Raw genomic sequence first — 15,562 nt, 5'->3', positions numbered from 1 at the left:
GGTATGGCCTCTAGATGAATGTATATCAAAACAAACAGACGGACAGATGTCCAAAACTATTTTTATGTTATCTGTGGGGTGTGAAAGATGTAAAGTCGTTGAAATCTCGAATTCCATTTTTTTCACAACCACCATACTTTCTTTTCTCCTTTCGTTTCTCAGAAGTAAAAGTCGTAAATTAGATTATTATAGAAATTGCCCTCCTTTCTCCTTTAGGAGCGGAATTTTCAGAAACACTAAAGTTATGAGTTTGCTGATTAGACTTCCAAACTGTGCTAAGTATAAAAATATGATAAATGTAATAAAGCATCAATATTTGTCTGTCAACAAATATCAGCACAAAAACAGTAAGAGAAAGCGAGAAGCATTTTTGTGGAATCGATTGAGAAGCTCAAGATTGTAGGTCTTAGCTCCTATCGCATGCATTCAGTGTTCCAAGAATCAGTTCCATCTAAATTTTTATTATTCTAATGAAACCTGAAATTGTAAAACCTATTCAATTTCCAGTTTTAATATTGATTCCAATACAGTAACAATTGTACCAAACACCAAAGAAACTTGTTTTGGCATGGATGCGGCGACAAGAGAACTCTTCTCGCCTCTGACCTTATCCATCTATTGCAACCTGCAAATTATAGATCTATTGCTTGCGTGTTCAGTTTTGAAAACCTACCCTAGTTTTACAATATGAAAATTAAACTCACTTGCTTTTAGTGACAAGTTTAATTATCGAATTTCACACTTCCATTCATCTTCTAAAAAAAAAAAAAAAAAAAAAATCGAATCGAATCAATAGTTGTAACACGTATTTGTCTCGTATATGTTTATTTATTTATAATGAGAAATTTATATTTCGAGATTCAGTTCACTAACTTTGGGGACTTGTGAGATCATATAAGCTTGAAAATAAAGAAAGAACATCCTTTTATTTACTTACGAGTAAGCACTGCGTTATTGCTAGGAGAAATGAGAGCACAATAAATACAATCTGCTAGATAATGATTCTATGTTTTCTTTTATAGTATATCAATTAACAAAAAGATATTCCAACAGAATAAAAGAGCTGCCAACTTCATAGGATTAGTAACGAACTATTTTAACACCATAAAGATTAGGATTCCTTAATTTTCTCAAAAACTACGCATAATAATTCCCCTACAAGCACAATTAATTTAGATGTGATATATCCAATGATATATGCCCAACATTGTAATATATGCCCAATATGATTTATGCAAAATATATGCTCAATATCTTTACCTTTGCACAATATTGGAATTGTTGGGTATGTAGATAAAAGGGTTGGCGGTTTTTTGGTTCAAATTTGATCATAATGTTTTCCTCACGCCCCAAGTATTGTTTCCAGGAAAGTTCAGAGCAGGTAATTTTCAAAAAAAAACTTGTGACAAATTACGACGAAATTTACCGTCTATGCCCTAGGGAAATAAAATGGCTTCTGGTGTTTTGTTTCAAATTTGATCACAATTTATTTTTTGTGGTCCCAAAAAATGTCTTCAGAAAATTTCAATGAGTTAGTCAAACAACATTGCAATTTAACGTCTATGAGCGAGCCAGAAACAGGGATCAAGGTTTTCAGTTTGCATTTGATCACAATGTGTTCCTGAGATCCCAAATTGGCCCAAAATTACGATGGACATTTCCGTCATGGATAGATTAGATAAAAGAGACCGCCTTTTTTGGTTCAAATTTGACCACAATGTGTACCTGAGGTTCTAAAAAGTGTTTGAAAAAACTTCAAATCATCGAAACTAAAACAAATAAGATATACGGTACAGGCCACCACAAAAAACTTTCTCGGTCCAATTCCATAAACTAAATTATGTAGTGCTGCATTTATTAATGAAACACTTTCTTGTGAAATACGAATAAAAATATAAGGAATTTTCGGAAAACTTCACCGAACGAAAACTCATCCAAATAATTAAACTATCCGTTGCAGATTTTTTCCATAAGAAATAACTTATGCCATATGTTAAGGTTATATACTGAAACATTTGTTTATAAAGTACAAAAAAATTTCATGAGTGGTATTTTACAAAATTATCAAAAAACGTAAACTATCCCTTCTGGATATCCTCTTTGAAGTGATTTATGCAACATTAAAAGAATGATAATGAAATGTTTATTATGAAATATAAACAAAATGGCTTGAGTAATTTAAAAAAAAAAATCGTCCGAAAAATCTCATCCTCAAAAATAAAAAAAATGATAAAACCTTCCTTAGAGCTGTTGAGTACGAACAAGTTGTCCAATATTGTCAGGTTATTAATTAAATATTTATTTATAAAATAAGACACATGAATCGTTTTTGAGAAAATTGTCCGATAGAAAACTCACCCCAAGAATAAACTACGCCTTCTCGATTTCTCGCAAAGAAATGACTTATACACGATGTTTTTTTTTTTGAACATTGATTTCTTTAAGATTAGTTTAAACGGACAAGTTTTGCCGATAGATGTCACTGCAGTCTTTGTATCTTATATATTTTTTACCTTTCACGAAAATTCACGATTTCTCTTACAAATTTCAACCTAGAAATTTCAAATTTTTAGAGAAGAAATTTCATAACCTATCGAAGGCAATAATCTGTGCCGACTTTTTATTTAGAATTTTCTTCATTGTTGAAATGGCTTGTTTATTGAAAGGGATATCCAAACCTTTAACAATATAACTCTTTCAACAATGTAGAAAATTCAAAATAAGAAATCGGCACGGACTGTTGCCTTCGATAGATTATGAAGTTCCTTCTCCAAAAGTTTGAAGTTTCTAGGTCGAAATTTGTAAGAGAAATTGTAAATTTTTGTGAAAGGTAAAAATATATGAGAGAGATACGAAGACTGTAGTGACATCTATTGGCAAAACTTGTCCCTTTACACCAACCTTAATATAAACAAAATCATTGAAGTCTTTTTTTTTTTTAATGCAAGTTTGGATTTTTACCTTTAAGTAAATGACCTTGTTTTCAACGATAGGGAAAAAATCGAAAAAAAAACTTTTGTAGGGTCACATAAGATCTTCAAGTTTAAACTTTAGCTGAGATATATTGAATGATATTATCTAGGTGAGTGTACATCAGGACAATCGTACGAACAGACGGACAGATGTCGAAAAATATATTTGTTTTATTATCTATGGAGGAAGAAACGTCGTTGGCATGTCGAATTCAATCTCTTTCACGATCACCATACTTTCTTTTATTTTCATCACTCGAAAGTAAGAAGAAAAAAGGAGAATGGTAGATGAGCCTTAATTGACCACAGAAACCTGGTTGTAGCTATATGGAACCGTCTTACGTTTATAACTATCAACGTTCAAACTTGATGTGGTTTATTCATTCTACTTCTAGGTTTAGTAGATAAACTAGGGTAAAACGGAATGTATAGTATTATTGTGGCGCTTAATTGATTACAAAAACGGAGTCTTGCTATTTATTACCATTTTTACTCTACAGCGATGAACGTTAACCACTTAACGTGTATTTTTTTTTTTCGTAAAAATGTTCCAAATTTTGTAATGTTTTAATTTGTTACTTTCGTTCTACGTTGAAGGTAAAAGTGAGTGAAAGCAAATATTATTAACATTACACAAAATTTAGACTCAAAATAGGCACTTGAAAATTGCCGATTTTAAAACCACGAGTGTACTCTTTCAAGATATAAATAAACGTGTTTTATTGTTGGTATTACTTTTTAAAGACTCATCGGTGTAAATAAAGCTAAAATGAATGTTTACAACACGTTGCATACAATTTGTTCAATTTGTTGAAATTTAGACTAATGAAAATTTAGGATGAAACTTACCACAAAAAATATTAAAATCCCGAATGTGTAAGTTCTTCAATAAGTATTGCCAAATTATACTAGAATATTATGCAAAAGCGAAGGAAATATATATTCTAATGCAGGTTATTTTTTTTAAATGTTTTAGAATACAATATCATATGCTAGTAATAAAATGACAGATTTGCATTAGAAACTCTCCATACATTTTTTAGGAACAACAGCGTTTAAATATTTATTGCTGTATGATTATGGAAGGCTGTAAAACAGGATAAAATACATAAATCTACTTTCAATGTTCTCTAGTAAGCGTGAGAAACAAGTGCAGTGTAAGTAAACATTCCATTTAATTTATATTGCAGAACTTCGTAATATTATGAATACACGTATTTCGAGTAAAAGAATCAGCAAAGATAATTTTTGATACACTGTACAGGGCCGGATTAAGGAAAGGGCTTAGGGGGACTATAACCTCGGGCCTCCAGGTAGACATGAGCCTCCACTCTGATCAAAATCTCAACTGAATATCTAAAAAGAATCATGAAGATATAATCAACATCATAAAATAAAATATTACCAAAAGTATGAAACATATTCCCTTAACTTTCCAGATGGGTTAATCCAGCCCTGACACAGTACCTGTACTATTTTACTAGGGTGATTACCTTAATAATTAACTCTTGAATCGCTACTTACTAGCTAAGTACATAGGTGTCCACTAGATGCCGAGAGCTTCAATTTCACCACATTCTCATTGTACCAATTCTTCCATCGTTACTCACTTGCCTAAATCATCCGTCTCCCTTAGTCTAACAGTCATAATCGTGGGACGTTAAACTGAAAGATTTCATTTCCATACTGTTGGTATGCAAATATCATTTTTTAAAGTGTGGGACTCATAGCTTGCCCTAAATATCAAATATATTTTTTTAAAAAATAAGTCCACAATTCTGAAGTAATTAGAAACCACTGGCGTAAGGTAAACTAATAATAAGGTTATAATTTTCATAAGTAAGTTCTACATAAGTGGATTGTAATCCTTAACTCTTATGGTATTTTGGAGATTACTTGAATAATTATTCTTCATATTTAAAAGAAACTTATATATTATGCGAAAATATATTCGTAAATTATACTTTGGACTGACTTTAGTAGTCTATGTTCCATAGCCTTTGAACTATAATTTCGCTATATTGAACATATGAGAAGTTAAAATTTTGACATATTTGACATATATTTATAATGAATTATTAGCTTCCTTTGAGGTCCTCTGCATCATTGTAAACTCTGAATGTGATATTTTTCGAACATTACGAATAGAAATTAATACCGTTCTATTTAATGTAACTACTAATACCATTTTATGATATTTTGATATTATCATTTATGATGGTTGAAATAAAAAGTTAACATGAACTTATCCATCATCAGAAACAATTGATTTTGACTACATTCCTTTGTCGGAGATGTTACACATCACTTCATCAAAGTACATGATTTTTATCACTTAAATCTGTTTAGGAAGCTTCACTTTCTCTCTTAGCTTCTATAGCATAGATCTGCAACATATATAAAGTCGATAGAATGCACCTTGATCATCAGTTCGTGAATCTCACAAAACCAAACAAGTAGTATTAGAATGCAGGTCTCAACTGTAAGTATTCAGTTAGATCATCCAATTTTTCTCGGTAAGAACGCTCTTGGCTTACATGTCATGTTGAGCTTTAAATCATTTCATAGAGTTTTGTTACTGGAAAATTAGACAAGCAAGTGCTTTTTTTTTTAGAATTAACCTGCAGCTTTGAAATTTTCCTTCCTTCTTTGAAAATCGCTAAGTTCTAAGATTAAGGTTTATATGCAAGTACTTTGGAAAATGGATAATTTTCATGTAAATTCTGAAATCTTTAGACAAGATATACTACATATTTGTACTTTGATCCGATATAGTTATTTCTTTTACTTATTTCGGTAGTAACACTTCTACTTGCGCGTTCTTACGTTCATGACCTAAATTCATTCTTAGTACTTTTGTAGCTTGCTGTGCAGAATATCCCAGTTTAAATCAGATGTAATTACAGTGTGTGTCTCCCATGGTGCACTTCCATATCATCCTGTTAAACAATGCATTGCCTTTTGACTGTCTGACAAGGGAGGGTTACGAAGTGGCTTTGCTGAGATCCGAACGAAACAATTATGTTTGCATTTGATATGTTATAGCTAGACAAATCCCAAAGTTATAAGTGCCGCCGGGCTGAATGTTGTGAGTTACAACATATTTTGTAATGTAAAAGCTACAAAGCTGACAGAATAGTTTGAACAGGGTCGTTTGTTCGGAAACGGTTAGGTAATTGAAAACTCGGTGAACACATATCCTATCATTTCCAAGGGCACACTTTTTAGGGTAAAAAATTTGCTCTATGGTCCCCCGCAGGGTTCCAGAAGGGGTCCAACTCAAAAGTTTCAAATGGCAATGGGGTTAAGTAGTACATCATTTGAAAGCTATTGTAAAACGAAAGAAAATGGAGCAAGTCTCGACTCTTTACGACAATCCTGTGCTAAATGGTGGTGGGTCAAAACGTAAACAAAAACTTAATTGAAAAGTCCACGGTCACCCATATAAATCGGAAACGATGGGACAAACGTGAAAACAGGAAAGAACGTGTCTCATTATTTTCAAAGTAGAATTATTTAAGTTAAAACGGGTTCCCACAGGGTCCCAAGTGGAGTCCAACACAAAAGTTTCAAATAGCAACGGGGTTAGATAGCACATCGTTTAAAAGCTGTTGTTAAACGAAAGAAGTCAGAGCAAGTCTCGACTCTCTACGACAACCCTGTGCAAAATTGCGGCGGGTCAAAATGTAGACAAAAGTTTAATTGAAAAATCTATGGAATAATAATAATAATAATAATAATAATAATAATAATAATAATAATAATAATAATAATAATAATAATAATAATAATAATAATAATAAAACGGCATCTGTACTATGCATCCTGACACTAAAAGATAAAAACAAGTAGCGGTGTGACAATAAATATCACGTGAAGGAACTTGGTTTCATTTCTCGTAAACGAAACTTCTTAAGAAGTTAAATTTTATCAAGCCTACGCTTAAATTTAACATTTTACCACAAATCAAATAAAGCATAGTTGAAGATTAATTAATATTTGAAAATAATAAAATATTTATGTCTTTATATTTGTCTAGTAGAAAGTTTATTTAGTTGCATTTTTTGGGTTATATTCCAAGGAGAGATTAGTATTTTCATCCTGAGTATTGTACTAACCCGATAATCTCAAGAACATTTAGAATAGTGTATCAAGAAGGGATGCTATCCATAATTTTTCTTATAACAATACTTGAGGAATAGATTTTGATTTGTCCACATCTTCGGATGGGCTGAACGGATTACCTTCATCAACTAACTCAACCTATAACTTTGGATTCTCTACATTCTGGCCACTACATTCTCTACATTATCTACATTCTGGCCATTAAAATTTGATGCCGATCCATCAGCTAGTTTTTGAGATTTTGTGATTTTTCTTCTTGTACTTTAACATCTTTGGGCAGAATGTACTTCAAATTGATTCACAAGGTATTTAAGAAAAGGAAGAAGAAATATATAGAAAAAACAAGGATGTTATAAATAGAGGATCTGCCCATTTGTATCTTCATCCTATTAAATCGATGAAGACAAAAAACAACCGAGCATCGGCACGTCTGATTGGCTACTCTCGTATCTGCCATCATCTGATTGGCTACTTTCGTTTCCGCCATGATTGCTGGCTCAAAACATTGCGATCTTATTTGGTGGAGTGGGCAGAGTAGGGGTGGCGAAACTGTGACGTATGGCTTCAAGATTTTGTTGTAAGGGCAGATCCTCTATTTTATAAGATCCTTGAGAAAAAAGGATATATAAATGTAATTGTTTTGCTCAAGGATGTTATAAATAGAGGATCTGCCCATATGTATCTTCATCCTAATAAATCGGTGAAGCCAAAAAGCAACCGAGCATCGGCACGTCTGATTGGCTACTCTCGTTTCTGCCATCGTCTGATTGGCTATTTTCCTTTCCGCCATGATTGTTGGCTCAAAACATTGCGATCCTATTGGGCGGAGTGGGTAGAGTAGGGGTGACGAAACTGTGACGTATGGCTTCAAGATTTTGTTGTAAGGGAAGATCCTCTATTTTATAAGATACTTGGTTTTGCTGTTGATATACGTCGCTGTTTTATGTTAAAATAGAGATTCGTTGTCATAGCAACGAAATATAAATAACATACGATTCCAGAACCATCTTGTGTAAACTACATGCACAACTTTTAAGGTGTATAAATGTTTAATTTGTTACGCGATATAATAAAAGGTAATATATTGATGCAGTGTACGAAATGGTTTTTAATGAACTAGTAACCTAGTAATTGCAATATAAATTTATATGAACTGTGGGATTTCGTCTTATAAACTTTTGGTGGTCCTCGTCGCAGGATCATCGTTAAAAAACGACTATTTGTAAAGTTAAATCCATAAGAATGACATATATATTGAACCTCTTTATTATTATTTACTGACCGTATTGCAGTAGACAGAAGTTTTCTTTGTTCCTTTCGAAGCAATACATGTCTATGTACCAAACCATACCGTTTACAGATTAATGTAGAGAGCTTTGAAAAATGGAATCTTTCAGTTTAATGTCCTAGATTATGTCCCTTATTCTAAAATAGACGGATGATTAACGCAAGTGAATGATGATAGAAGAGTGAGTGAAATGAGAATGTTAAGAGAAACAGGAGAACCACGAGAAAACGTACCGACACGATGTTGTTTTATAACAAATATACTTGTCCGGGAATCGAACCAGGAACTCTAAGCACAGAGGTAAGTGCTCTATCACTGAGCTACCCTGACTCCAAGAGAGCTTTCAAAACCAAGGCAGATGTTCATGGTTTTTGACCATTATTCTGTACTGACACTATCATGTAAAACATAACACTTAGATACAAAGACACTATTAACTAATTCTTTCCGCAAGCCTGTGGCTTGCTGTACATTATAGGCTTGCTGCTTCTTCTCTCCTAACTCCAGTACAGTGGTAGCGTGTTATCTATTCGGAAAATTGCTTCCTTTAGTATACCCCACATAGAGGCATCTCCACTCATCTCCTGCAGTAAGATGCTGGCTCGCACCGTATGAGCGGAAATAGTGCTCTAAAATAAACACCTTCTCCTCTGTTGTGAGTAACATTATCTTCACTCCAAGTGCATACTCCGCTAGTCCACACACAGCTAAGCACACAATATAGCGCTCACAGCTCATACCACATTGCGTCCGCGCGCCATTTGCACGCAAATTTCAGTACTGTTTATTTTGCCGAATACTGTACGTAGGCTAGTTGGCACCCAATCAGTTCAAATCTAAATATGACTACCGGATGGCCCTCGTCTTAATAATAAACAGCAACGTACGTTCACGTTTACCATTGTCACTGTTCATTTTCAAGTAATTAAATTGTAACAATACAGTTTAGGTTGCAATTAAATCGTTATAATACAGTGTAGGCCTATTACTGTAGAAGTACACATATATATTCTATTAATGCTCTAATCTAAATATAGTTACAGAACTTGTTCAATTGTGAAGTAACTAAATTGAAACAATCTTTAAAGTGTAATTAAATTCACAATAGTTCTAAATGTGCAAATTGCCTGTACATTAGCGGCATGTATTGGTGTGATGCAGGCAGAGCAAGCAGTGACATAACTAGGGGTCAAACGGGGCTTGTGCTCCGGGCGTCAGATTGGAAGGGCGAAAAATTGGGTACATATTTGGGGGAGCGTTTTGGTTTGATTGATCAGGGGTGGTAAGGCGAGTTCTTGTCCCGGGCGACAACTAGCGTAGTTGCATCATTGAAAGTAAGTAGCGAGACCTATTAGTGCGACTGGAAACTTTTAGGAATAAGAATTACTCACACTAAGACATTTCGTTTATATAATAAGGATACGTATGAACAGATTTTTACACAAAAGCTTTTGGAATCACATTTTGAGAAGGAGCGTAATATTGGGTACCTATTACAACATGTTATATATGTACTACAAGATGTAACATAATATATTATAACCCTTCGGAGGTGATTCTACACATGAAAACAAAGAAAAGTCCTTGTGACTCATAGTGAAATGCGACGTCTTAACTGTGGCCCCGTGTAGTCACTAATGCTCTCGCCCTCGGTGTGAGTGGTCCCAGGTTCGATTCCCTTGGGGGCACTTGGTCGAAAAAGAGCAAAACACATTTTGAGGCAAGCCACCCTGAATGATGTTTTCCTGGGTTTTCCTCATTTATACCAGGCAAATGCTGGGGTAGTACCTAAATTATAGGTTCCAGGCAGCTTCATTCCTCCCCAATGCTTTCTTAATTCCATTTCCCCGGATAGTGTGTTCGCCGAGGGACGTCAGGCTACAAACGTGACGGGCTAAATGGGCTTAGATGCCGAAAGCCCAGAAATCTAAATCCTAAAATCCGACGTCTTTACTGAGTTTTAAGCTCTTGCAAATGTTGGAAAATGACATGTGATATCGGATAAGGGACAAAAGGTAAGTGCGATAAGAAGCGGTTCCAAATATTTTGGAGGAACTATTACCAGATGAACAAAAAGAAGGTGGTAGGGAAGAAATTGGGATGCGGTGCGAGGATTTACAATGGAAAGACAGGGATCTGATGTTTGTGTACACTGACATGGGCACACGCAAAATGCAGATAAATGGGGAATTATACATGTGGAGTGTCTAACGACCAGACATGGTCAGTGGTCTTACTACAGAAAGCAAAGAACCTGTAACCTCTGACATGAAACGAATAGTCCAATTTGAAATCATCTCCCAAACTTTGTAACATGTATTCTGATACACCTTATATACTGGTACTAGCTCTCCAAATATCCAACTTTAGAAAGTTTAAATTATGATTTAGACTTACATTCTTCCTTCAACTTGGACTCCCCGTCTTTAATGGTATATTGTTTCACGGTACAGACAATAACATAAAAACAATACATACGTATAATATTGCGAAATTCTTTCTTTTATTAATGCATAAGGCAATCATCTGTAAGTTGCAATGTCTCTTCTAACAAATCATTCTTTGCATTTCAGTTATTCATTCTTGCAACCACTTTGGTATTGTGCAGATCCGAATTTCCTCAGAATAACCACATCGACTACTTTGTAAGTATTACTTATATTTATTTATAATTTTTTAAAAAAAACAATTAGAACCCTATGTTAGAACATTCATAAGCGGCGACGACTTTTGTATAACTTTGGAGGATCCGTTCAAGTATATGAAGCTCTTTCTCAGATATCCAAGGAAGAATACCCAGATCTTGGAAACCCAAGCAAGCATTGTAGGCCCTGGCTCTCTCTGTCTTCAGGATCAGCGTCCGTGGTATTCACTAGGTCATTTTGTCTATACAGGGTGTTAATGAACTACACCGACAAACTGTAAGAGGTGATTCCTTACATCAAAATAAGAGAACAAGTTCATATGGACCTGTGGAGAAAAGTGCATACTTTCAGAGATAGGGCTGTCCAAAATCGCGAAAAAGTCAAATTTCAACAGGCCCTATTTCGAACTCCAGAAACTGTGGATGATGGTTCTTATCAGCGTAAAGGAAGTCACGCATACGCAATCCAATAATGCATGTTTCATTAATTTTCATTGAGTGTACAGAGTATTCCCTGTAGGGTGAAATTCCCAGACATGCCATCGACCAAATTTTGAGATGTGCTCTGACTTTGTGATTGGTCCAAAGTAGGCAAACGATAAGCCTTGATAGCAGTGAACACAGAATCCTTTGGCGCGATGTCGGAAGTGTTAAGGATCGTCAGCAGCAAAGTTTTTCGTACCCTGGAGAAACGCATGCTACAATGTTTTCTTTTATGCTTATAAGTGAAGAAAACGTGAAATTTACCTTGACGAAATACTGTACATTGCATCACACATTATTCCAAATACAAAAAAGCATGGTGCTGCCGGTTCCTAACACTTCCAACTCTACTTCGGAGCATTGGATGTCCATGTTGTCAAGGCTTACCTCCTGCCTACTTTGAACCTTCCTTCAAATTAGGGTATATCTGAAAACTCTATTGAGAGCATATCTGAGAATTACACCCTGTAGGGAATACCCTGTATACCTATTGAAAATTGACGAAATATGCACTTTTGGATTGTTTATACGTGGCTTCCTTTACGTTGATAAAGACCACCATGTACAGTTTTTGGAATTCGAAACAGGGCTAGTTGAAATTTAGCTTTTTCGCGATTTTGGACAGCCCTAGCTCTGAAACTGAAATTGACGAAATATGCACTTTTTGTCATAGGTCCATATGAACTTTTTCTCTTATTTTGAAGTGAGGAATCACCTCTTACAGTTTGTCGGTATAGTTCATTAACACTTTGTATACTACATTTAAACTTTGCCTAACACAGTAAATACTATGCCACTTTCTTCTCAGTTGTTTTGTTAGTTGAATGTTTCTTAGAAAATATTGTATAATGATTACATTAGTATAGGTGGAGCACGATGGTTCAGTGGTAAAGCGCCCATTTCTGGCGCTAGAATCATTGGTTTGATCGTAAATATTGTGAGTGTTGGTTGATGATATCGTGTCTGTGGGTTTCCTCGAAATTCTTTCCCTTCCTTCGACATTCTTGTTCCACCAATTATTTCATAATTATTATCTCCTTTAGCCTATAGGATTTAATTGAGGTACGATCAACTAGAATTTTATTTATTTTTTGTACTAGTAGTATTGTGAATACGTGAATTGTATATATCATTCAGGAATCCAAGTCACTTTACATGAACTTTTGGTATGTTGGAAGGATACTATATAAAACGAGAAATATAACACCAACAGTTACTAAAATTAAAAAAAAAAAAAACAACAACAACAATTTTATTTGTCACTGAAGTTATTATATTTACATAATAGAAATTATCTGAATCCTGCAATTTATTAATTTTAAATAATTATCTTTTCAATTTACCAAAAGCTAGTGGCAAGTGACTTAGCTACTTCTGAAGTGAATCCTTTTAATTATTGTATACTGGATATTTAGATTTAATTACCTTAATTACTATTTCTAGATTTATAACTTCACGGTGTTTGCACATTCTAATATACTCATATTAATTAACACATCCTATGCGAGACCAGCGTTGTATGCACTTAATGATTTATACATACAATTTGCATAATCGACCCTTATTACATCTAGGATTTACATCGTACCCAATGCTCAAATTAGCTTAATATTTAACGCAATTATGAAAGAATTGCTTATCGGCGCTCCACAGACGCTTACGACATGAGGGTCCTTGATCATTCAACAATGAATTGCGGATGTATTTTCTCTTTCTCCCTGGAGAAATCGAATCCACGTATCGCCAATTCACGGGATTCTCATCTGGTGGCTTAACGGAGACAGAAAATAATTAATCCTCGTAATGCATACAACTATATTAGCGTATAGCGAAAAACTTACAAAGATGAGACATGCAACAATCGATAGATATTTTGAGTTGAACAACAAGGAATGACAGATGAAATATTCTCATGCGTAGTTTTTGAGAAAATTCACAAAAATATGGCTCTAAAATACTATTCGTGGCCAATAATAACCAGTTCAATATCAAACTTCTATTAATGTGGAATTGATACTAAAACATACCTAGCAAGCATTTCAGGATTAGGAAATAGATTTTTGGGTTGTCGGGATCTATGGCCACGTTAGCCTGTCAGATATGAGAGATGACGTCCCTCGGCGATCACACTATCCGACGAAGGGAAAGGAAGAAAAGATTGGGGAAGAAAGGAAGCGATCTGGAATCTATATTGTAGGTACCACCTGGCATTTGCCTGTTCTGAATGTGGAGAACTCAGGAAACCTCACTCAGGATGCTTTTGCACTTTTACGACCGCTCACAATCAAGGATTACACTATAACATTAACAAGGGGACAGTACAAACCAGTATTAATGAGATTAAACAGCCAAAAAGTATTAACTATTGGACTTTAATAATTGTGAATATCTTTCAATTATTTTTTTTTTAGAATTACACTATTTCTTACAGTAACATAACGCTATGTAGTGTATTTAAAGTTGACACTTTGAAATATCTAGGATCAACGCTAATGACCAAAATCATATCCACGAAGAAATGAAGTGTAGACTGAAAGGAGGGAGTTATTCAGCAAACACTTTTGGGCCGTAGAGAATTTTGCGGAAGGAATTGAAGCTTAAATATATATAAAACGATAATTATGTCAATTATACTGTATGGCTGCCGAACATGGTGATTTATTTTGAGAGAAGAACGCGGACTAAAATATTTGAGAGGAAAATCATGAAGCGAATGTTTGGACCTCATGACGGACAGAAATTACAAATGGAGGAAACTTCCTTAAGAAGAAATGCATAATTTATATCTTTTCCGAAACTAGTCATTAAGTTTAGGAGGCTCAGGTAGGCAAGTTTCGGAATTGAAGAAAGTAGGAATGCTTCGGAAAGTTTAACTAGAAATTCTATCGCAAATATCAAGATGGTTCTCAGAAATAGTAATACAAAGTAGATACTAGATCCAGTTGGCAAAAAAAAAAAAAAAAAAAAAGCCAATGCAAAACTTTCGTGAATGCACTATTCGAATTATCGCTTCCATAGGCCGTAAATTGAGTTTGTTTCAGTGTTTACATTAAACTGAATCAACTTTACTTTCGAAACATTAAATTTATTTTGCATGATCGGATAGAGCCCTCGACATTTTTCCGGTATGTCTGGAACACCTTAAGTTCTCTAATTCTATTTCAATAACTCAAATGTCTTGAATATTATAAAATATACTTTCTAGGAGTATTGGCAATCATTACTGTTAGATATTTAGATTGAAGTCAAGATATACAAGTTAATATCAATTAATCTTACATATCTCTCATTCATATCTTTTTAAATAAAAAAATAGCCCGACAAAAGCAAACTATTATATTTTGATAACCTATGTTATACTGAGTTATAGTAGCTTCTTAATATATCAATGGGTTCACCAGGTATTATTTCTTTTAATAACTTCTTCATTACCTTAAACTTATTTCGATTCCCACATAATTAAATCTTATAGAACTATTTATCTGTTTTTGTCACCACGTTTTATTGTATCTCTAAGTTTCAGAGTCTATCAGTTTTCCAACTGTCCTAGTTTTAGATGTGTCTCATGATGGCAAGATCCATTGCTGAACTCGTATAACATTGACGAAAAGTTATTAAAATACTGTATACGCTTTCTGCTTTGGTCAAATATCATATTTTCATTTAAGTTATACGTAATTACGATGCTAAAATGAGAATATTCAGCTAACGTTCTAATACTACATTGATAATATTTTATTTTAGGCCTACCCGAAGTATGAGTTCAAGTACGCAGTGAGTGATCATCACACAGGCGACCACAAGAGCCAGCATGAAATCCGGGATGGAGATGTAGTGAAGGGAGAATATAACTTGGTTGAACCTGACGGCAGCCTACGTTCTGTTCAATATTTTGCAGATGACCACAATGGATTCAATGCTATTGTCAAGAAACATGGACACAATTTGCATCCTAGCCATCATGTTGGTCACGGAATACTTGGCTAAACTGACTTTAATTGTATCCCATTAACTTATTTGCACCTTTTTCCTTGGTAAGAGGATAATTTA

General features: G+C 34.3%; 1 protein-coding gene across 1 annotated transcript in view; it reads left to right on the top strand.

Moving 5' to 3' along the window:
* LOC145685436 (uncharacterized) overlaps positions 1 to 15,562 on the top strand; it is a 40,642-nt gene extending 25,080 nt beyond the window's left edge. The window contains exons 2-3 of the mRNA XM_081757830.1: positions 10,959 to 11,030; positions 15,257 to 15,562. Of these exons, the coding sequence (XP_081613956.1) occupies positions 10,959 to 11,030; positions 15,257 to 15,499 (315 nt within the window). The 3' untranslated portion in view covers positions 15,500 to 15,562. The remainder of the gene's footprint in view (positions 1 to 10,958; positions 11,031 to 15,256) is intronic.

This window comes from Thermobia domestica, chromosome 5, assembly GCF_964235325.1.
Source record: "Thermobia domestica chromosome 5, izTheDome1.hap1.1, whole genome shotgun sequence".
Classification (NCBI taxonomy): domain Eukaryota; kingdom Metazoa; phylum Arthropoda; class Insecta; order Zygentoma; family Lepismatidae; genus Thermobia; species Thermobia domestica.
This window is presented reverse-complemented; position numbering and strand designations above follow the sequence as displayed.